General features: G+C 40.9%; 1 protein-coding gene across 1 annotated transcript in view; it reads right to left on the reverse strand.

Annotated features, from left to right (window-relative positions):
- Positions 1 to 20,076, reverse strand: part of JARID2 (jumonji and AT-rich interaction domain containing 2) — a 66,224-nt gene extending 46,148 nt beyond the window's left edge. Inside the window, exons 1-2 of the mRNA XM_054381563.1 lie at positions 19,951 to 20,076; positions 4,698 to 4,874 (exon numbers count right to left, since the gene is read on the reverse strand). Coding sequence (XP_054237538.1) covers positions 4,698 to 4,851 — 154 coding nt within the window. The 5' untranslated portion in view covers positions 4,852 to 4,874; positions 19,951 to 20,076. The remainder of the gene's footprint in view (positions 1 to 4,697; positions 4,875 to 19,950) is intronic.
- Positions 20,077 to 23,808: the final 3,732 nt, after the last annotated feature.

A 23,808-nucleotide genomic window follows, 5' to 3' on the forward strand; every position in this document is an offset into this window, starting at 1 on the left:
AGTAGATTGATGCCTATCCTCTTTTACTCTTGGAATGGGAACAATAAGCCAACAACTCCCTAACTCATCTAGCTCCTGATCCCAGCCTGCCTAATAAAACGCTTGGCACTTGCAAACATTTTCCTTCAGGAGACAGCAGAGAAAACCTTCCATCATGCCACAGATTTAAATCAAAGTAGGATTTATTTAGTTGCGAGGAATTCAAAAAATCAGTTTTAAAGAAAGAGAGGCCTAAGCCTACCCTCTCACCTACAATTTGGAATTTCCTCCAAGCAGCAGGGAGATGTAATTTAGACTCAGCACCTCCCTGTCCCTCAGGGAAGCAGAGGACAGCTTGTTTGTGGAGAACCTGCTTTCCCTGCACATCAGCCTGCAGCAGCTGATGACTGACACCCTCCTCCCTTTGCATAAGGTAAATTTTCTAATAGATCAATGTCTATCTCTTTCTCCATGCTGGCAAGATGCCCTGTCATCCAGGCTGTGGTTGAGATATTTCTTCCCACACCTGGCAGCTGCACTGAAGAAAAACCCCATTGTTTAAGCCAACATTCCTGCCTGCTTCTTCCACCAAATTCCTTGTGTTCAAAGCCGTGTAATAGTCTCAGATACATTGATGGTCATTTGAGATGTGTACAAAATGCAAGCTGGAAAATAAGCATATCCAGGTGTCCCATGGCAGGGCATTCTGGATCTAAAAACTGAGATATACAGGGTTCCTACACCCATAGTCAAAAGGGTCAGTAACAGGGATGCAGTTACAGCACTGTCAAACCTCTGTTCTATCTGCTGCAATATACAGCATCCTATCATCCCTAATTTTCTATATGTTAATTTTAAAATTCACCACAAACTCACTAAAAAGATTAAAACCTTTACTGAAACAGCAGAGGAATTTCTCTATTCCAAATAAATGTTCATATGGTTTCTTAGCTAGGAAAACATCTTTTTGAAGTCAGCAGCTATATGGAGACCAAGTGATCAGTTTCTAGCCTTTCACCCCCCTGTAAATCCTAACTCAGGTAAGATCATTCTGATCATGACCAAAATTCCATATCAACTGTAAGAAAGCTTCTAAAATCTCCAGCTCCTCAAAAGACTTATGTAATTAAAACCACAAACCTCTGCTGATTTTATTGCTGCATGTCAGAAAAGTTATTGACAGTATTTTGCATAAGACCTAAGACTAAATGACCTCTTGTGGTCTTCTCTGGCCTGAATTAATCTACAACATACTATAAGATCATACCTCAATCAGAAACAAGTAAAAATCACTCACACGTTTTACTCTACATCACAAGAGAACAACTCTTGTGCAAACAGCACAAGAAATTCTTTAGACCGTATCTTCTCTTAGCAGGAACTATTCACTGTGAATTTAAGCACGCTGATAGACGGTAATGAGAAGAGTTACATGCAGAACATTCCACACAACCTGAGAGATACCTGCTCAGATCTAATGCTAGTTTCTAACCAAGGCACAAGGCAGTATCAATTACATCCAAGACTATTTGCTGCTTTCTTAAAATATGTCAGATCCAGCCTAATCAGCTTAAGTTTGGCAATGGTATAAGACCAATTTGTAAGAGTATGGCTCTACCACTTTCCCTTGTGGCAACCACAGTAAGACCTTAGAAAACGGTTTAACCACAAGACTGTGACTGCCTGCACTAAGATAATGCACAAAGGAAAGGCTTGTGCATTGCTACATATCCCTTTTCCACACTCACGCAAATGCAGAGGATAAACACTTCTGTCAAACACTTTACTCTTCAACAGGGTAGATGTGCAGCACATCAGAAGCACCAAGACAGAAGGATGAAAAGGCACAGGTAACAGCCTGATGCTTTAAATTCTAGTATGTAAGCAGTAAGGTTGGGAAGTGCCAAGTCAGTTGAGCTAATTACTTCAATTTATGCAGCAAATTATGCCATGTGCTCTATGTGCTTCTTATTCATACTATAGCTTTTTCAACTGAAATAGCTGTCCAAAATGTTCCTCAACAGGCTAAGTTATAATAGTTTGGTGTGCAATCCTAATAACAGCCCATATTGGCATCAGAAAGAGGATATTGACAAATGACTTCACCCAGGAAAGTTGTTCTGGCCTCCCTTTAGTAGAAAGCAATCATTTGACACTGTCTAATGACATTTATCAAGCTCTGAACCTTTGTTGTTATATGTCATAGCAAATACTTGGCCTTTTTCAGGTCCAAAGTGCTTGACTACCCATTGTATATGAAAAACAAAAGACTTTAATTCATTAAAAATAGACTCTCACGCTAGATTAAGTTCATTTGCTGCACCCGTCCCTGGTCTGCCTTTGTGTGTGGTCTCATTTAAAACAGACACACATGAACCAGAACCTACTTTATCCACAGGAAACAAAAATACTATTGGTTGTCAACCAAAATAACAGACATTGAAAAATAGGAATACCCCTGGGTAAGGAAAATCCAATAGAAGAAAGAAGGAGAAAGAAGGAGAAAGAAGGAGAAAGAAGGAGAAAGAAGGAGAAAGAAGGAGAAAGAAGGAGAAAGAAGGAGAAAGAAGGAGAAAGAAGGAGAAAGAAGGAGAAAGAAGGAGAAAGAAGGAGAAAGAAGGAGAAAGAAGGAGAAAGAAGGAGAAAGAAGGAGAAAGAAGGAGAAAGAAGGAGAAAGAAGGAGAAAGAAGGAGAAAGAAGGAGAAAGAAGGAGAAAGAAGGAGAAAGAAGGAGAAAGAAGGAGAAAGAAGGAGAAAGAAGGAGAAAGAAGGAGAAAGAAGGAGAAAGAAGGAGAAAGAAGGAGAAAGAAGAAAGAAGAAGAAAGAAGAAGAAAGAAGAAAGAAGAAGAAAGAAGAAGAAAGAAGAAGAAAGAAGAAGAAAGAAGAAGAAAGAAGAAGAAAGAAGATGAAGAAGAAGAAAGAAGAAGAAAGAAAGAAGAAGAAAGAAGAAAAAGAAGGAAGAAGAAGGAAGAAGAAAAAGAAGGAAGAAGAAGGAAGAAGAAAAAGAAGGAAGAAGAAGGAAGAAGAAGAAAGAAGAAGAAAGAAGGAAATGAAATTACTTAATGAATGAAAATGAAAAAGAAAAATGAAAAAGAAATTACAATTATTAGGAAGCAGCTGCCTTCTCGGGGAATTCCCATTTCATCACCTTTGTCAAAACATCTCACATTGTCTCCTATGTATTTTATAAAGGTCTTTTTGCAGATCTATTAAAGCAGCAGCTTCATTTATGCTAACTCTGATCTATATTGATAAAGATTATGAAGCCATTAGATGGCTCATTAAGTTTGCCTTTACTTACCCCCAATTAAAATTTCAGGTGTCTCTAGTTTTGAGCTCATTTCAAAGTGGCTGCCATCTGGGACATTCTCAAGGAACAGGATCAGCTCCTTTTGTAACAATATATCACATTTAAAACTCTACTGCAGCAGCTCTGTTATGCGCAATCTCATTTTCCATATGTAGAGTTTTGTACCTGTTATTTTGGGGGAGTCTATTTAGAAATCAATCCAAAGTGCCATGTTTTGATCCATGGCTTTTACAGCACTAAAGCTCCTGCTAATAGCTCACAGCTGAAATGCTATTAGGCATAACATCCCCTTGCATTTCTCTGCAAATCACTCACAAAAAGAAGAGTTTTTGAGCTTGGGTGTGCAATAAAAACTGATTTAGATGTGGTCATGAAAAATCATTTTGATCTAGGTAACAAGGGTATTGAAAAGCACCATCTGAAAAGCAAAGATGAGGACTAGCACAGTGAAGTAATTGGGATCTACTAATCACTTCAGAGCAGAGCAGCATGAAAGAACAAAAAGAAGCAGGCACAGGTAGCAACCTTCTCTCTTGAAGTGTTCTGTAGAGACACTTTCCTCTCAGTCCTCCACTAGGAGGAGAGCTGAATGGGCAGCCACAGAAGGAAAGATTTTCATAGTAAACTAGTATCAAGGAAGGGAATGGAGAACACATTCTCCATTCTGAAATTATACCAGGCAGAAAGGGCACAGAACGGTTATGACACAAGAGTTCTTGCTGGAGAGAGAACCACATCACAGAGGACTTTGGCAGTGGAGCCAAAGGCTCAGAAAATTTTCAGCGTTGTCTTTTAAGTCTTCCATTTCACACTATGTGATATTGCAACATCCACTGTTCCATTTATCAAGGTGTGGCACAAGGACACTGGGACAAAAACACTGTGCCATGAATAAATCTTCTGCTGATTTCTAAAGAAATAGCCAACATTAAAATGCTTCAGATAAAACCTTTCAATTGACAACATGAATATAGTATCTTAACCAACTGGAATTGTGGTATCCATATTACATGTAAAAAAAATCAAGCGTTGCTCCATCACACATTTAGTAACACTTATGCTTATATTTAGCATAATAAAATCATTCTAGATTAAACATCAGTCTCAAAAAAGAGTGAATGACTGCGTGTGTCTATACCTATCTGTGTGTAACACCAGTAGGTATGTGCTTGTAAAACTCCAGCCCTGCAGTTATAGTTCTGCCATAGACAAGAGTTCAGATTGTCAGGAGAGACATGCTAGAACAGAAGATGCTAACACTACATCTCTCCATATTCCCATTATCCTTTTTCATTAGCCTATGTCCTTTTTCACTCAGATCCAGAAGGACGGACAAGGATTAAGCACATTCAGCTCATAAATTTCTTTGCCAGGCAGTACAGGAGAACAGGACTATTTATAGGACCTACCTTGCCCATTTGGTACATGTTTATGTGTTTTTCCTTTCCTGGGGGTTGACTGGCATGATGATGAAGCATTGTTTGTGGCTGTTTTTGTGTCCTCTGTCTCCTCCTCTTCCTCTTCTTCATCTTCATCCTCCTGAGAACTTCCAAAATACACCATGTTGCTGGGCAGGGCTGGAGAACCTGATTATTATTATAAAGAAACGGCTCATTAGCATCATTACATTCACTTCCTTCACTAACCGTATTGATCATAACCTAACTTCAGTATTATGCAAGGCAAGGGAAGAGGGAGACTTGGAGATGGAAGGTCGCACTAGTGCAGGTCTAACTGGAGGAGTTTTATTTATTAGTTTTTACCAACAGGATATATGTGTGTTTGAAATGCAGGGTTTCCCCCCACCAAGCAGATTTTATTCATACTTTAAACAATAAAGTCTTCCTACAAGCCTTAATTAATAGCTTTGTGTATTCAGAAAAGAACTAATGTACATGCTTAATTTCAAATATGCACTTAAGTGCCTTACTGAAGTCTTAATGCACAGACCAGAAGCTTACAGCTTTTCCAAACAGAAGAAAAAAGAGCATTTATAAAACAACCTGCATGCAGGTAACATTGTTACGTTATTATTCCAATAAACTATTAGTATCTAAACTTCACGATGCTTTGCAGACAGCTGCAGTATTGTACATGATACTTTGCAGTATTCTGGTTCTGTTTTAAACAAACAGAAAACTCAAGACATTCAGATGCTTAAATTTGCCCCACAGGCCCCCCAGCTCCTCCTGAGGATGTTGTTTCTTATTTCTTGCTTACTTCCCACAATGCGCTCCCTAACCCACCTTGTTAGCACAAAGGTAAGGTACAGCACACAGTTCAGTGAGAGACAAGTGAGGATTCACAAGATTAAACTGTAACACAGTGTTAGAATTTAAATGTAACTCTTGCACACATTTCTTCATCCTGTGTCATGCATTAGTGTAAAGGTTTCCCTCCACTGCATTAGGACACACAACATGACTAACAGCAATCTAATAACCGTTTTTAGAGTACAAACACTGGTGACAACTAATGGACGCTTTCCCTTATGCCCAATACTCTGAAATGCGGCTTTTGTCTATCCTTCAGAAGGACAGGTGCCTTAGGGGCCTTCCACTTATTCACAGAAAAGTTTGGAGTGTGGGGGTGGCAAACAAAGGGGGAAAAATAGAAAGTCAGCAGAAGAGAAGAATAGGAACTCATCACTTCAACTATTTTTCTGTAGCTAAATACATTGAAGGAGAAAGAGAGTTGGGCTATCGACCAGCACCACAGGATACTGGCTGTTTGGTTGATGATATTTTAGGAAATTCAAGCTCTTCAGAACAGCAGTTCTGCATTTTGTTTGGTTTTGAGCTGTTGGTGTTGCCACTGCCAACCACTACAAAAAGCTTCATTTTGGACTGCGTATTTCCTGCTCTCGGTAGGTTTGTACCTACCTAGAAATTGGTATCTAAATACGGCACAAAACCTGGAACAGGCTGTTTCTGCAATGAACTATGCTTTCTCAAACGTACTGGTTTTGGTTGGGATGTGGCTAATTTTCTCCATAGTAGCTGGTATGGGGCTGTGTTTTAGATCTGTGCTGAAAACAGTGTTGGTAACACAGGAATCTTTCAGCCATCATCAAGCCCTTTTCTGCTTCTCACCCCATCCCACTGGTGAGTAGGCTGGGAAGTACACAAGAAGCTGGAATGGGACATAGCTGGAACAGCTGACCCCAACTGAAGAGACGGATATTCCATACCATATGATGTCATGCTCAGTATACAAAGCTGGGAGGAAAAAGATTGATGGTGTTTTATCTTCCCAAGGTACCATTATGTGTGATGGAGCCCTGCATTGCTGGAGGTGGCTGAACACCTGCCTGCTGATGGGAAGTAGTGAATGAATTCCTTGTGCTTGCTTGCATACATGGTTTTCACTTTATTTACTAAATTGTCCTCATCTCAAACCATGAGATTTCTCACTTTTATACTTGTGATTCTCTCCTCTATTCTGCTGGAAAGGGAGCATGTGACCTGCTGTGTGGGGCTTTGCCCACACCTGTAAAGACCTTTGTTGTTGGTCCCTGTAACAGCCCCCTTGGGACTGTGGCTGCCTTGGGGAGCAGCAGAAATTCCCCCACCAGCATCCCTGAGACAGCTAGACGAAACACTGCAGCAGGACCTAGAGCTTGATGTCCCTGAAATAATGAACATATCCAACCTAGACATAAATGTATGGACACACATGTTTATCCTAGAGGCCTTTTGCATGCCACAACTTTCGTATTTCTATAGACTAATGATCAAATTAAGGCTGCTGACATTGCAAGGCATGGGAGCTGTAGCAACTTATAGAAACAAAAATCTTAGCATTTTTTATGCAAGACCAGAATTTTTTGTCCAAGCAATCAACCATAGTGGGTAAAAGGTGCTGAGAGGCACATTAATTTTTCTGCTTGGAGAGGAGCTTTAAGTCTCAACAACTAACTAGATGACTCCAAAACAGATTTTCTTGGACAATGCTGCCTCAAGAATAAATCATCTTTTATCTTCCATCTAGGTAGCCTTGTCTGTGGTATGGATACAGAAGTTGCTAGTTCTGCAGGTTTGTACCATGCATCAGCTCTAATCAGAATCCAAACTCTGGCACAATCAGTGCATTAATGCATTGACAAATGATGGCAAGTAAAAGAAACTTACTATTAGGAATCCTCAAAATTAGATTCAAACACAGATTAAAATCTCTGCATTATAATTAGAGAAACAGTCAGAAATTTTATCCTTCTGAGACACTAAAATAGCAGACCTGATAGAGCATCTGTTCTCTAAGCCTCATCTTCCCTACAGTTCCCCAAGCTTTTCTGTCAGCTGCTTTCAACAGCAACCACCAAAAAACCCTATCATCTGTGATGCAAATGTTGTGATTACAATATTTTTTTTCTAAAGGACAGAATAAAATAGAATACTGTATCATTCTGCTAAAAAAAAAAAAAAAAAGTAGGTCTAATCAAGTACAAGAGCAGACACAAACTCCACCTGACTTCTGGTATTCAATTGTTGTAATTTCAGTGCATAAATCTTCAGTCAGAATTACATTCTTTAATTTGTTCCAATTGAGAACTATGAACAACAATGGTTAAACTGCATTCCAGGGACAGCTGGGACTGCTTGGGAGTGTATTTCCAGAGAAATTAGACTAGCAACAACCAATAACACAGGAGAGTCCTGCTAGTCCTCCTTTTACTGATCTAAGTGCTCCACAATATGAGACCTCAGAGAAAAGTTGACACTGAGTCTGCATCACCTCCTCCCCTTCAGCTTTTCCAACATATTTATGACAGTTGACTTACAAAACAGAAGGTGGGGGGAAAACACAATTAAAAAAAACCCAGACTTGTGGATTTTTATTTTATTGAAGCATTGTTATGGATAGAAAACACTGAAAGAAATAGAAAAGCTTTGTGTTTTCTTGCTCACTTTCTATATTATCTATACATTTCTATATTTACAATAAGATATCAGTTCTGGGATAGCCTCAGATACCGAGAATTTGTTCACACCTATAGCTTTAGCTTGTTAAAACCACTTCCACTTCAAATCTACATAGCTAAACATGTCCAAACGACTGAGAAAACACTAGTTTAAAATACTGAAACAGGCTGCTGAGATACTGCCAATTTCTCTTATGAGCCAGCTGAAGAGAAGCCTGTAAGCACATTCTGTTTTCATTCAAGTTAAAAGACCGACAATTATGTTGATTAGGCAATATCTAATGTGTGAGTGAGTGATGTGCACTGGTGGTTTATACCAAGCAAAGAGCTAAGAGAACCACCTAAAACTCTTATGAAAATTCAAAACCTGTCATGACTGAAGAACTAATGAAGCTCATACAAGTGAACTGCATTGTTAAGAGTGGGAGATAGGTGATCACTTAACTTCTTTACTAAAATGAAGGTTGCTGTCATAAGTATTCCTTGCTCTCTTTAAAAGCAGACAGGAATGTGGATTTCATTGCCTACCTCTAGGGGGGACCTCATTTGTTACTTAAAGCTAGTGATTCATATAAACAGTACAAAGTAGTGTAATTGTAGCCACAAATGTCTAAGTCCAGTGGAGATGTAGAAAAGAATGTGCTCTCAAGAGCTACTTTCTTTTTTCCAACTATATCAGCTGGCCTTCCTCATATATCTGGCCTGTCCTGCCCCTCAAGTTAAGAACATGGTGGTTTTCCTTACTGAGAGACCTCATGTAAGAGTTGCTGTTTTCAGATTTCTCCCTATGTAACAGGTATTTATCATGAAAATTATGTATGACAGCAAGATTACAAAAACCCTCCAAAACTGCAGGTTCACTAAATGCGTAAATACACAGCTTTTCCAACCAAAATGATTCTATGATCCTGTATGTTCACAGAACATACAGCTGTAGGCACTTGCTTGAACTGGAGCACTGTGTTAAGTTCTGGGCTTTGTGGTTCAAGAGAGACAAGGGACTACCAGAGAGAATCCAGCAGAGGATATAAAGATGAGGGGACTGGAATACCACCTTTATGAGGGAAGGCTTAGAGACCTGGGACTGTTTACCCTGGAGACGAGAAGACTGAGGGGGGATCTTATCACTATCTAAAGGGCAGGATTCAAGAGGATGGGGCCAGAGTCTTTTCAGTGGTACCCAGTGACAGGATATGGGGCAATGGGCACAAACTGGAACCATTTGAATGTGAGGAAAAACTTCTTTACTGTGAGGGTGGCAGACATTGGAACAGGCATCCCAGAGATGTCTCCTTCTCTAGACGTATTCAAAACCTGCCTGGATGTAATCCTAGGCAACCTGCTCTGGGTGACCCTGCTTTATCAGAGGAGTTGGACTAGATGACTTCCAGAGATCCCAACCCCCACCCTTCTGTGATTCTGTGACTTTTTTAATTTGCAGTATACTATTCTGTACATTTTTGTCTTTGCCTGGACACACTCAGCAGCTCTTCCAGCTCATTCTTGCACATGTTTTGCCAGCCAGCCAGTAAGCATAAAGATGAGCAATCATCCCATCTCTTCTCTTGCCACCCCTAGCACTAAGGCATGATTCTCAAAGTCTACCAAAGGCAACCTAAAGAGCAACACTAGAATTTAATTAACAACCAACAGCAAAAGAGAAGAGCTGCAGTTCTGCCGGTAGAGGGCAACATCTGTGCCTGGGAGGTGGTGCATGTTTGGTCCCAGCACTCTAGGTATAGAATTCCCTCCTTCCTTGCTTTCCCTTCCCAAGAAAATAGAAGAAAAATCTGCAAGAGAGTTACAAGAACCTGTAGCAGTACTGAATTTTACACATCTCATTCTGTGCCAGCAGTGCCCATGGTAGGAGCTGCTACCACACACACTGCAGTAGGTGAAGGGGGATACCAGGGGAGCAGCCCTCCAGTGCCTGGGGACAGCAGGTGAGCAGCCATCCACATTGAAAAACCCACCCTGCCATGCAGGTGACTGAAAAACCTGCTCACTCAGCAAATCTGATGGCATTCTAGAAAGTAAAACTTGACTTCCCACCAGTTATTTAGAAGACATTTCATACAAGGAACCATCTAGACTGTCTGTGGCTGTGCGAACATTTTTCTTGGCATCAAAAATGGTCTGCAGAGCATCTACCTCCATGTGGTCTCTTCATCTGATTCCTGTGCCACCACCTCGAATGTGGCAGTATAAATTTTTTGTGGGGCCATATGGTGAATCAGAGCAGGGAACTGATTCAGATTTAAATCACAGACTAAGGAAATTAAAGTCCCTTAATAAATATTGTAAGTGCAATGTAATATTACAAGCTCTCAAGGAAAGATTTGGAAAATTTCTGTGCTCACTTTTTCTTGAATGTGTAGCTTAATATATCACTTTATATTATTAAACAAAACATGAAAAGCAGTATGTTTCCAGTCTCCTGTAAAAGCTGCACGTTTTACACTCTGTCCTGATGATGTCTAGGCACACACTTCCAAAATGCTTTTCTCCCCCAACCTCAAGACATTTGATTTTTTTTACTTGCATAAATATTTGCATGAAAGGATGTGCCATAACCAGAGAACTGGCCAAAGCAAGTGCAGGACTCTGGGAAGCAAAAAGCTGCATCAGAGGACATAAACTGAAAGAAATGGCATGGAGCAGCAGCAGAAGGGGCTGGAAAAAGTGGTGTGTGGCAAGAGGTAAGTTAGGCTGCAAGAACAATGAGAGAAGGAAGATACAGAAAGAAATTACTGATGTTAAATAGTAACACATCCAGTAAAGCTGGATGAATACCTTGTATTGAGTGGCTTTAACAGGATCCATCTGCCTGACAGTGCTGTTAATCTGCTGCCCCAATGTGAGCACATGCCACTCACCTTTTCCCACTTAACAAGTCACTGTTAACTCACACTGAAGAGCAGAAACGCTATAGCCTTGTCCAGGCAGCAGCCCGGAGGGAACTCCCCAGCCCTTTCCCTCTCCTCACTGCAAGAAGTCAAAATCACCAAAGCTGGCCCTGTGATTTTGAAAGCCTAACAAATTGCTGTATCTGACTGAGGGATGGCAAGCCATGGGGAAAGCACAGCCAGCCAGCAGAACTGCAGGTACACTCTCCTCACCCCTATTGGAACAGGAGTTCCTGCTCCCGTGATTAGATGCCACTGTGTATGGCAACTTTTGAGAAAATTCTTAATGATGACTCATCTTTTTTTAATTCACTCATCACGATTACAATGAGCTATGAATTATTACCAAAGAAGGGAGGACACTCAACTCTTTTACAATGTGATATGAAGTATGTTTGGCAACTGTTTCCATCAGTATCAGCAGTTTCATTATTGAAATTCTCTTGCGAATTTTTGTCTTCCCTCCTATTGTGAGAGCAACACAAAAGAAAATCTAACTGTATAGCAGAAACAATGACCACAACTGTACACAAAGTGTTGCTTAATGCATGTGAAAGGATGACAAGTGTATTTTAAGTCCTCTGTTATAAGAATTTGATGCTTATACAACAGTACATATGAAGTAAAACACAGGTTTTCAAATCATGGTGCTTTTAGCAGTTTTCCTGGGACGATGCTGCCCTTTGCAGGAGTGAAATTCAGGCTTGCTACTATTAGTAGGCAGAATTGATGCTTATGCAGCCCATACATATAGATATGTTGATCTCAGCAGCAAGTGACTGATTAATAAACTATACTCTTTTTCAGCCATTTTATTTGACTAATGACATTATTAAACTTTTTTTTCCTTTGACAAATGCGTAATTTTCTCTCCTAAATCACAGTATGTTTTGTTTCTCATTAAATTACATTAACTTTTGTCTTGGACTAGGCTAAACGTATTTTTAAAACTCTGAATTTGGATCTGAAGAGTGGAATCAGAAGTATGGAAAGTGCATGCACTTTGCCAAAAGCACTATTTCATTACTCTTCAGAATTAGCTGACAGTATTTCTGCAGTATTTACTGAAGTGCAAACCAAATGTTTTCATCTGGACAGGATTCAAACCCTGGTATGTTACAACCACAACAAAAAAATCACCTCAATCCAAAAGCCTTCTTTGCAATTTGGGCTGTGGTTTCTGCAAAATTGGAGGATTCTTCTCCATGAATTATTTACACCAACTCCCCCACTAGCTTTTCCTTCTCTTTTTTTTTTTTCCTCCTAACAAATTAAATGTAACCCAGATGTGCTCTGGAAAAACCTTAAAACAATTTAAGACATCAGAATGATTTAAGTACAAGGCAGGTCAAGGTATGTGGGAGTTAAGCCTGTCCCCATAAACATGTGGCATGCCAAGCCTTCCAATGAGCCATGTTCAGAGTTTTGGCTTCTCCTCTGACATATGGCCCCATTTTCAGGGCTGTATGCAGGTGGACCTTGCCTCCCAACTGCTCCTGAGGTACTAGCATCTCAGTGCTTAAAATTTAGGGCTTGCGTTTCATTTATTATATGTCTTACTTACTATATTTTGGACAGTGCCAAGTCCCTGAAGTGCAAATAGCTAATTTATGCCCATGCTTCACAGTCATTTTACAGGGCAATGATAAAACAGAATGAACTGCAAAAACTCTACAGGTAAGCATAATTGTCTCACTTGTCTGACTCCACCTGCAGGAATGGCTCCAGAGGAAGCTCCCCAGTGCCTGAGCCAGGGGGAAGAAAAGGCTGTTTCAAGTACAGGCAAAAAACAGAACTTGAACACACTGATGCTCAAGCTATCCCTTCCTCTGCCACTGCATGAATCACAAGATGGTTAACGTTATGGCTGACTTATCAGCCTGTGTGACATAAACCCCATTTTCTTCTTGGTTCACTCTTCAAAGCAGTAGAGCTAAAAATCAAGAAGCCAAAGGAAACTGTTAGTTTTCAAGATCAAGATATCAAGAATCAAGAAGGTTGGAAGAGACCTCAAAGATCATTGAGTCCAACCTGTCACTCTACACCTCATGACTATCTAAACCATGGCACCAAGTGCCACGTCCAATCCCCTCTTGAACACCTCCAGGGATGGTGACTCCACCACCTCCCTGGGCAGCCCATTCCAATGGCCAACCACTCTCTATGTCAAGAACTTTCTCCTCACCTCCAGCCTAAACCTCCCCTGGCACAGCTTGAGACTGTGTCCTCTTGTTCTGGTGCTGGTTGCCTGGGAGAAGAGACCAAACCCCTCCTGGCTACAACCTCCCTTCAGGTAGTTGTAGACAGCAATGAGGTCTCCCCTGAGCCTCCTCTTCTCCAGGCTAAACAACCCCAGCTCCCTCAGCCTCTCCTCATAGGGCTTGTGCTCAAGGCCTCTCACCAGCCTTGTTGCCCTTCTCTGGACATGCTCCAGCAATTCAACATCTTTGCTAAACTGAGGGGCCCAGAACTGGACACAGTACTCAGCCTAACCAGTGCTGTGTACAGGGGTACAATGACCTCCCTGCTCCTGCTGGCCAAACTATGCCTGATGCAGGCCAGGATGCCATTGGCTCTCTTGGCCACCTGGGCACACTGCTGGCTCATGTTCAGCTGCTGTCAACCAGTACCCCCAGGTCCCTTTCTGCCTGGCTGCTCTCCAGCCACTCTGACCCCAGCCTGTAGCTCTGCATGGGGTTGTTGTGGCCGAAGTGCAGCACTTGGCACTTGGATTTGTTGAATGCCATCCTGTTGGACTCTGCCCATCTGTCCAGCCTGTCAAGGTCCCTCTGCAGAGCCCTTCTACCTTCTAACAGATCAACAACTGCTCCCAGCTTGGTGTCATCTGCAAATTTACTGATGATGGACTCAATCCCCTCATCCAGATCATCAATAAAGATATTGAATAGGATGGGGCCCAGCACTGATCCCTTGGGGACACCACTAGTGACAGGCTGCCAGCTAGATGTGGCACCATTCACCACCAGGGAAATGGACTAAGGATGAGGAAATGTGTAATCTGCAAAGAAGAAGTTAACAAAACACACACCAGAGTAACAGACTACTGAGTATTAGATAAGAAAAAAAACAAGTGGAGTGCTTCTCGCATCCACAATTCATGTCTGGCAATCTCAAAGCAATTTACCTTTACTAATCTGGCTAGATTTGGCAGTGAACCTCAAAACCACTTCAACCCCCGACCTTATGTTCCACTCCAACATGAATAAAACAAGTCTGCAAGTCCCAAACCACCACACTGCCATTCCCAAAAGTCTACAAGAGTCTGTTTCATATCCAAAAGATCCCGAACCCCATCCCCAGCAAAAAAAAAAATAAGTCTTTTCTGGAGCACTGAACCTCTGGTAGGTTTCTGTGTTACAGAGAGAAACTAACAGATTGCTGGCTGGGAGAAAGGGCAGGAATTGTATTTCCCAGACTAATTTACATTGCCCTCCGGGACACCAACTGTGGGCAGCAAGGTTTTGAAGTGCTTTGCTGCTGCCATTGCAGCACTTGGATTTTATGCCAGTAGCTCATCCATAATCACTATCCAGCTAACACCAACACCTATATACAGCAGTAAACATCTATCCTCATTTTAAAGAAAAACTAAGCATCTTGCCAAAAGATTCAGAGTGAGTTTGTGGCAACTGTGGCAAACACAAAAGCTGAACAGCAAGATTAGTCTCCCATTTCAATGAGCTAATTCATCCTGTGGCTTTTTGCAGATGTAGATATTGGAATCATTAACTTCAGAAAGGGCCCTCAAAGCAGGAAAAGCATGGAAAAAACTTTAATTCAGCTGTAGTACTACACACAGGTTAGTCTGCTGGAACTCAGCAGGCTCTTTCCATGCACCCTGTACAGCATGCCTGAAGGGATGGCTTTCCAGCAGCAACCTTGTCCCCTGGGAGGGAATGATGCCATGGTGTTGGTGACCAGGCTCTCTCTGTGTACTTCACACACATGCTGCTCACCATGAGCCCACACATCCACTTTTCCCTTGCCAACAGTGATTAAATTACCCTTGTCCTAAACCACTGTGAGACTTACTTACCAGCCCAGAGCAGCATATTCCACAGACGGACTAAATGGATGCATATATGAAAAATAGTCTACACTTCACTATTACTGCTAACTTTAAAAAAATAACTTTGAAATAGTGAGATTATAGTTACTAAATACTAAATTATTATTAAATTTTGTGTGCAATTAAGACTGAACACCCCAAAATCTATTCTTGCATTTTCAATCCATCCCAAAATTTAACTCTCAAATATCAAACAATTTCACAGTAAAATTTATTAAATCTTCTAATAATTTAAACAAATTCTTGCACATCTGCGTATTTTAATATTGATTTAGAATTATAAAAACTAACCCAGATTGCAAAGCAGCTCACATTTTAAAACAGTGTTAGAATGATTAATGCATCCACCAGCTCTCAAAGTCCAGTTTGCCTATTGATACTGAACTTGGTGCCTAACATGCCCCAAATCAATACCTCACAAGATCTGCATTCTGAGGGCTCTCCCATTTTAATGGAAAGGCTCTGCAGTATTTACAGGCACAGACATCCTCTTCTATTAAGACTGAAAAGAGAGAAAAGACTGGGTTCAAAGACTCCAGAGCTGATCACCCAAACAAGGTGTTAAAAAAAAATTAAGAGCCTGCATAAGAGCAAACTACAAGAGGACTTGGGCACTGAGATTTAGCAGTTACTGGGGTTTGGACAAACATGCTATAGTGAGATTTTCTATTTTTGTTCAGGCCACTTGTAATAAATCATCAGATTGTTAAGTCATCACAGCACTCAGGAACAGTCATGCATTTTGTAGAACAGTTGTTTATGACCATGAAAACTCAATTTGTGAGATCTCAATTAAATCATCTTTATTTAGGAATCCCTGAAATTCTCTAGCACGCAGCTCCCTGAGGCCTGGCTCAATTAGAAAACTGATCATGGGAAAACTTCTTAAAATATAGACTCCTAATCATCGCCTTCCTGTTATCACCTTTTGCCAAAGATCCGTTGCTCACAGAGAGTTGTTTTTCCTTCCCCCCTTTAGCCTGGTGTTATTCTGCTTGCAATACTTATAACCTGCAAATAATTATGGAGAGCAAAGGTAACTCAAATGTACTGCAACGGAAGCTATTAAGAAAAATTTGATCAGAGGCAGAACATACAGTAAAAGTGAAAGTCGTTGTATGACCACACGGAGATGACACTCACACCTACATGCACTGCTGAAAGATACTAATTATGCTTCTGGCAAAGGGCATATGGGCTGCACTGGAGAAGCTATTTAAAGATAAGGACACTGCAGACATACACTTTAAAGATATCCACGCTACTCCCTCCCTTCTTGTGTTGAAAATTCTAGGTCACAATTTAATAATATAAATAGATAAATAAATAAATAAATAAAAGAAGGAAAATAATTATTTTAAAATACTAGAAAGCAGGGGAGCCTTGCTAAGTCTTGTCAGTTATGATGTGTTGCTGGGTGCTCAGATATTCATCAACTGTTACAGGTCATTCATTCTGCTCTGCTTACCTTTTAAGGTAATTATCTAATTGAGAGTTCAAAATACAATATAATTAAAAAATGTCTCAAGCCCCTATCATTCTGGATAATGAAACCAAGTGGTTACATTTTTTCCCTTGGAAATTTCAGGATGAAAAAAAAAAACAGAAAAAAAAGTAAGTAAAAGTGCTTTTGAATCATTAGATTTTCTGAAATGGAACTCCTGTTCCTAAGTATGGGACCTTACACACGTCATGGGCCTTGTTGCATGATGATACTGCTCCATCACTCACAGAATTCAGCTGCTGCTGCTTAAAATAAAAGCCCTAGGGCACTGAAGAGTGACCTTGGAGTGGTGATGGGATGTTTAAATTTCTCTGTTTAAAAACAGAAAATAAATTACATACTGACATTGCGTGACAAATTTACACTGTGCTTCTGACACTGCTGCTGGGTGTGGTGGGACAAGGGCAGAGACATGACCACAGAGAATCATGCTAATAACAATCTTAACAACCCCAAGCCACAGTTGCTCTCCTGCTTCTCCATAGAAACACATCCAGGTAGCCTGTGTCCAAAAAAATTTCTCTCCCCTGTTTTTACTGCCTTTTTTCAGGCTTTACATAGGGGTGATGCAGCAATAAGCTTGTGGAGGTTATAAAAGAGAGCTGACAGCTTTCCCCCTTCCTGCTTTTCATGAACCTATTTAAGCAACCCAAGAACATGCCATGTGTGGCACTCAACACGGATTTTCCCTTGTGGTTTTTAATAATTGTAATTGGGATCTTGCCGTCTGAACGCACGTGTTGTCTGAAATACCCGCATACTCCTGCATACTGAAGAAATTAGGAATGAATTGCAAGTTCTTAATTGACAGTACAAAACATCAATTACTCTACAAATGAATAACAAAGAAGAAAATTACAGGTGCAAGAACTAAACAGCCACTGATTAGAAGAGGAAAAAAAAAAAAACCAACAATCCACAAGCCTTCTGAATAAAACACTGGAACAGGATAAAAGTCCCATGCTTCTCATTTGCATTGTTAAAACTGAATGCATAGAGACAGTAGGAAGTAAACCCAAAGATAAGTCACATTCACACACAGGTTGCCTTTCTTTAAGTGCAAGTGCCTCCAAAGCTATAAATAACACATGCTTAGTTAGCAAGCAGTGGAAACAAGCGTGTGAATGCAGCCATGTGTGCTCACACACATACACACACACAACCCCCCCACCATCTGAATTTTACCACCAACAACTGTGGCAGTTGGCCCAGATCACAGCAGTGACATGCTGCCAACAGACTGATCAACCTCACAGCAGACTAAATTAGAAATACATTGCCACAGATTACATTTCAGAAGACTGTGATGCCATTTTAAACTCCATTAGATTCAGCTCAATGCAATCCTTTAAACAAACACAAAAGCTAGCAAACCACTCCTATTTATCTCCTCCATCCACCCACTTTACCAGAAGTCCCAACAGGATGGAGGCTCAATATTGCACCAGAGTGAAGACAGATAAATTAACAGCCAGTCAAAAGTTACCACTAGCCTAAAATCTCTTAAAAGAGAAGAAAAAAGAAATCAAACCATGCTGCATTAAGGTGAGAAAGCTTCAGCAGGAAGCTATGGATGGCACTGACCAGTGTTGCTTTCAGATGCAACGGAGACCTCAGAATTGAATTGGCATCCTGGCCTGCATCAGGAATAGTGTGGCCAGCAGGAGCAGGGAGGTCATTGTACCCCTGTACACAGCACTGGTTAGGCCACACCTTGAGTACTGTGTCCAGTTCTGGGCCCCTCAGTTTAGCAAAGATGTTGAATTGCTGGAGCATGTCCAGAGAAGGGCAACGAGGCTGGGGAGAGGCCTTGAGCACAAGCCCTATGAGGAGAGGCTGAGGGAGCTGGGGTTGTTTAGCCTGGAGAAGAGGAGGCTCAGGGGTGACCTCATTGCTGTCTACAACTACCTGAAGGGAGGTTGTAGCCAGGAGGGGTTTGGTCTCTTCCCCCAGGCAACCAGCAGCAGAACAAGAGGACACAGTCTCAAGCTGCGCCAGGGGAGGTTTAGGCTGGAGGTGAGGAGAAAGTTCTTCACAGAGAGAGTGGTTGGCCATTGGAATGTGCTGCCCAGGGAGGTGGTGGAGTCACCATCCCTGGAGGTGTTCAAGAGGGGATTGGACGTGGCACTTGGTGCCATGGTTTAGATAGTCATGAGGTTTAGGGTGACAGGTTGGACTCGATGATCTTTGAGGTCTCTTCCAGCCTTCTTGATTCTATGAAAAGGGAAACTCAAACGCAAGCTCTGAAGGACTAACTAGGCAAGACTTTTGCAGATAAGCTCTATCTGTAACAAATGCACCCTTCAGCAGATAAGGTGACAAAACAACAGCAAGTGGTGGTGTTCCAGCACATCAAGGATGGAGCAGTGACTAGATAAGGGGATCTGACAAAAAATGAAACATACCATGAGAGATAATAGGACAATTGGGAGATCAAACTGAAAGATGCTATCTTTGGCATGTGACTTGGGACACAGAGCCATGAGAAATCCCAAGAAAAACAACAACTCAGGTAAGGTCTCCTTCTTTAGCTTAATCTGGACAGTCAGTTGTACCTCGTACTAAAGTCCCCAAGTCTGATATGCAGGCTTGCAGACACACACCAGTGATCCCAGCCCCATGCTATACAGCTCCAGCCAGGCTCAGGCACCTGTTACTGTGAGATAATTTGGCTATCTTGCTGCACAACTTCAGATGCCTCACCAGCACTTGGGTTGCAGAGTGGAGGGGCTCAGTTGTTTTAATAGTCACTATGGGAGCAATCTGGCTCCTGGATCGACTAAGAACAATGGCAATCTCTCCACCCACTGTCTGATGAAAAGCCTCATGCAGGCTGATCAAATAAAGGACAGTGAGTAGGTAGAGAAGTGGAATTTCCAACCAGATGTCTCCTCTTGCAGAAATAAGTACTCAGGCAAATAAAGCGATTCTTCAGTTGATAGTCAGCCAAAACAAAGGAGGATGGGGAGAAGTTAGGAGAGCTAGACAAAAACCCACTCAGGATAACAGTGCTAAGCATGAAATAAAGTTCCTTTTGCATTATTACCAGCCTAATTTTACAGTCTTTACAACCACAAAGCAAATGCTCCTGCTGCAGGTGGTCAGATTGCTGAGAGTTGAAATGCACACATTTTACTCAAGCTCAACACCAGTGCGTTTGTCTTGCTGCTATTCAGAGTGGCAGTGCTACAGCTTGTTCTTCAAATAAGACAGTCCCCCTAGGTTGCTGTGAGACTCCTACCTCGAAGACAGAGGAAAGTGAGAAAATCTTCTGTCTTGGGCTTCCTTTTGGAGAGGTCAGAAATCTGAGTGGCGGGAGGGGGTAACAACGGCTCCACTATCTTTATTGGAGTTGTGCTGGGGCTGTTTGGCTGGGACTGAGCAAACTTCCTTTGTGCTTGCAGCCTTGGCCTGTGGAAAACAAAAGCATATCAGAAGCATGTTAGGCAGAATTTGCAGGAGAGACATTATAACATAAGCATTCACTGTTAAAGAGACAAAAATTAAATAGATCTAACTCCACCACCTACCAATATCATATCCCTACCTGGGTCAGCTGCAAAGACCATATTTTATTTGCTTTACCCTTCTGTATATTCTGAGACAATTTGGAAATCCAGAAAGAGAACATCTTGACTACAGAATTTGTGACTACTATTACATATGTTCCAAGTATTTTCTTGCATGTCATACAATTACACTTTACCATTCACTTATTTGGAAATTAAATCTGAATTTTGCACCATAAAGTGTCTGGTTTGTTTTTTTAAGTGTTAGTGTTCTTTGCTTGTTTTTAATTAATTAACAAATTAGGTTTATTTTAGCTCCATTAAGGTTATAATTTATTCCAATCTGCTAAAATATTTTTACATGGTCAAACACATATTGATAGATAAGGTATCTATGTTAGTGTCCAATTGTACAAAAACAAATCAAAACATTTATGGAAAGATATTTTTGACAGAGAAAATGTCAGGTAAAAGCCATCAAATTGTTGTTGCCTTAGCCACAGCTGAGAAGACAAGGAGGTCCAGGGAGGGTTAAAAGTAGTATTTGTGACAAATTTGTAAGAATGAAGGAGATACACAGAATGAATTTATCCCAGTTCTGATACTTGGTGATGTACTGACACTTTTGAACACATTTTAGAGAATGCTTGGGTATGGATGTAGGCAATGAATGAATGCTGGTGGTTTTGGCAGTCAGGCTGCAAATTATTTCAAAGCTATCTGATGGATCTGATTAACTGCTAAGTGCCAATGAATATGATTTTCTTTAACACGTCTAGAATGCAAATTGGTATTAGGAAAAGCGCTTTGGGGCAGGCCAGATACCTGGAGGGGGTCTCACTAGGAACCTGACTCGGCTCAGCATTTAAGAACACGCTAATTTCTCACTTAAGCAACTGGGATTCTAATTATGATCTTTATTACAGCTTCAAAAAGGAAAGAAGCTACTGAAAGAACTTAAGACCTTGTCGACAAAGGATGCAATTTTATGTCATTTTCTTCCCTAATAGCAGAGTATTCACATAATGTCAAACTGAAACATGTATCAAATAACACTGAAGGAAATGACTCTATGAAAAGCCAGGTCTTGTCACTCCATGGCAGCCTTGACTGTTCTGACTTAAGGAAAACACAGTTATTGTTCACTGTGGATAAAACACATAATTGGCAAACCTCCTCTTTTTCGTGGATATTAGAGTTGGGTAAGAAGAGGTTTGTTAGCATATTTCACACTTGTACAATTTTGTGGCTAAAATAGAAAAAAACCCTTGAAAATCCCAGCGGTTTGTATATATTCACATCCCTTGACAACAACAGAAGCCAAAAGTAGCATCTGTAATGTCCTCCCTAAACTCTATAAAATTGTCCATGTCCTCACTGCCCAAATCCCACCTCCAAAACCAACAAAAACCACCAGCCATTTCTACTCTTATTTTCATCTCCGGAATGGCAAATACAGCATGTTTTTTGTTGGCCTTTTTTTGTTTGTTTGTTTGTTTGTTTAAATCATGGTGTTTATAACTTGTGAACTGGAACTGAAACATGCTTAACAGATGTATTTCCTCATGTCTATGAACAATTATCTTTCCAGGATGAAGTTCCTGAACAGATCTGCCTGTATATCTCCAAAATGACACGGACTACTTTGCAAAGATCTATGCATTCAAGCAGGCGGAGAACTCCTACACAAGAAGAATGGGATTTTAATTTCAACCAACTATATTTCTATTACTAAAGCCACACATGCTGCCCAAGAAAAACGTTTTGTGTTGGCTTCTGTTCTGCACAAAATGCACACTCTCTCACCAAGATTATAAAGGTTAGCAAGCAAGCCTGCCTGCCGCTTTCATCTGCACAGCAATTTTTCCCATCGATGTGCTTCCTCAGCTTGGCTGTTAAAAACATACACTATCCACTCACTGCATCTTTGAAAGCACCTGCTCAAATCTCATGTGATCAAAGATAAGTAAGGAGGAAGAATCAACCACCACCATTACTCCAAAAAGTAAAGGTTAAGCCTGTTTCATGGTTCAAAATTAACCCTTCGCAGCAAAGATCAGCCAGGGCTGTTTGCAGCATTCCTATTATCAGCCCTTAGAGCACTGAAAGAGGATTAGGGAATGACTTATAAGTTCAGCATAGACATGAAATGAATTACGTGAATTGACGGTACTTTGATTCAGCCTGTCTCTGAACATACATGCTCCACTATCTGTCCTCATCTGGTACAAACCATTTGCCACTCATTTTGCTTGCCCACTTCCCATGAGTCTTCATGTGGAGAGGCAGTGGAGACTTGTTGATCCATGGTCAACATGCCTTTCACACCTCTGTTGATGTTTGTTGTACTTGCTCCTGCTTGGTTTGAAGTCACAGTTCTACACCACCAGGCCTGCTCCTCAAGAAATACATTTTTCTTATTAAAACCCTGGGCAGCTACAGGGTATAAGCCTCACCAGTTTGATTTATGAACACCAGTAAATGAAGACACCCTCGACTGCAGCGGTCTTTAGGTTTCTACAACTACCGCCCTTTGCATAGATAGGCATGTGCTCCATAGGCTTCTGCCTCAGTACCTGTGTACAGAGTGAGCCCTGAGCAAGAAACAACCTATTGTGCAGCTACAATTCCTTAGAATAAAGCACCAAAGCTAGGAGCCAAGCTTTTAAGCAGCCTTTGCTCTAGATCTGTGTAAAGGTGACCAGTTTCAACATAAGTGTGAAGCTGCTGCCAAAAAAGGAGGTACCCCTGCCTCCACTCTAGTTACATCAGATCAAGTGTAACAGCCCATTGAACTCACTTACATACTACTTCTAAGCAAGACAGAATAGGTAAAGAAGTGATAAAAGTGATCAGAAAGACATTTTACATGTGATGAACAAAACACCACCAGTGCAGCTTTGTTCTTTGCTTGCTAATGCAAGCATTTCTCCTGGAACAACCTATTTAGTGTGCATTTGTCAACAGAAGACAGACAGGCATGAGTGGCAAAAAGAACAAAAGTCCTGTTTGCGTCCTCAAAATAAACTGCTTACTCTGTCCTCATCAACAGGGTATAGGCTACAAAAGACTTGAAAACACACAAACAGGAAAAAAAGAAGTGTAAGGATGAGGGGACAACTCAATGTAACAGCATATATAAACATCATGTAAAAATCCAACATGCATCCGGAAATATTCCAACAATTTAAAAATAAATAGTCATTCCCCTTCTCTCCATAGGACATTATTTTTCATTCTGCTGCTTTTGAGAGATTTTAAACATCTACTTATGACATGAAGTTCAAAGAAGCCTCAGCCCAAGGAAGCCTCATCTCCTTTTTGTATACTTCTCTTCCACTGAACCAGCAATTACAGCCAGGGACTAGAATTCCACAATAAAAATACCTGAATTTACAAGCTCAGACCTGGCTTGAAAAACATTTCTCTCCAATGCAAAATATACTTCTGAAGCTTTTCTAGACTGTAACTTATTTTTAGTTGAGTATTTTAAGCAAATTGCACTACAGTTTGTGTTAGCTAAAAATACCTCAGAAATGTCTTTTAAAATAGAATATCCCAGCACCATTCCTTCAGCTTGTTGAAAAAGG

Source organism: Indicator indicator, chromosome 6, assembly GCF_027791375.1.
Source record: "Indicator indicator isolate 239-I01 chromosome 6, UM_Iind_1.1, whole genome shotgun sequence".
NCBI lineage: Eukaryota > Metazoa > Chordata > Aves > Piciformes > Indicatoridae > Indicator > Indicator indicator.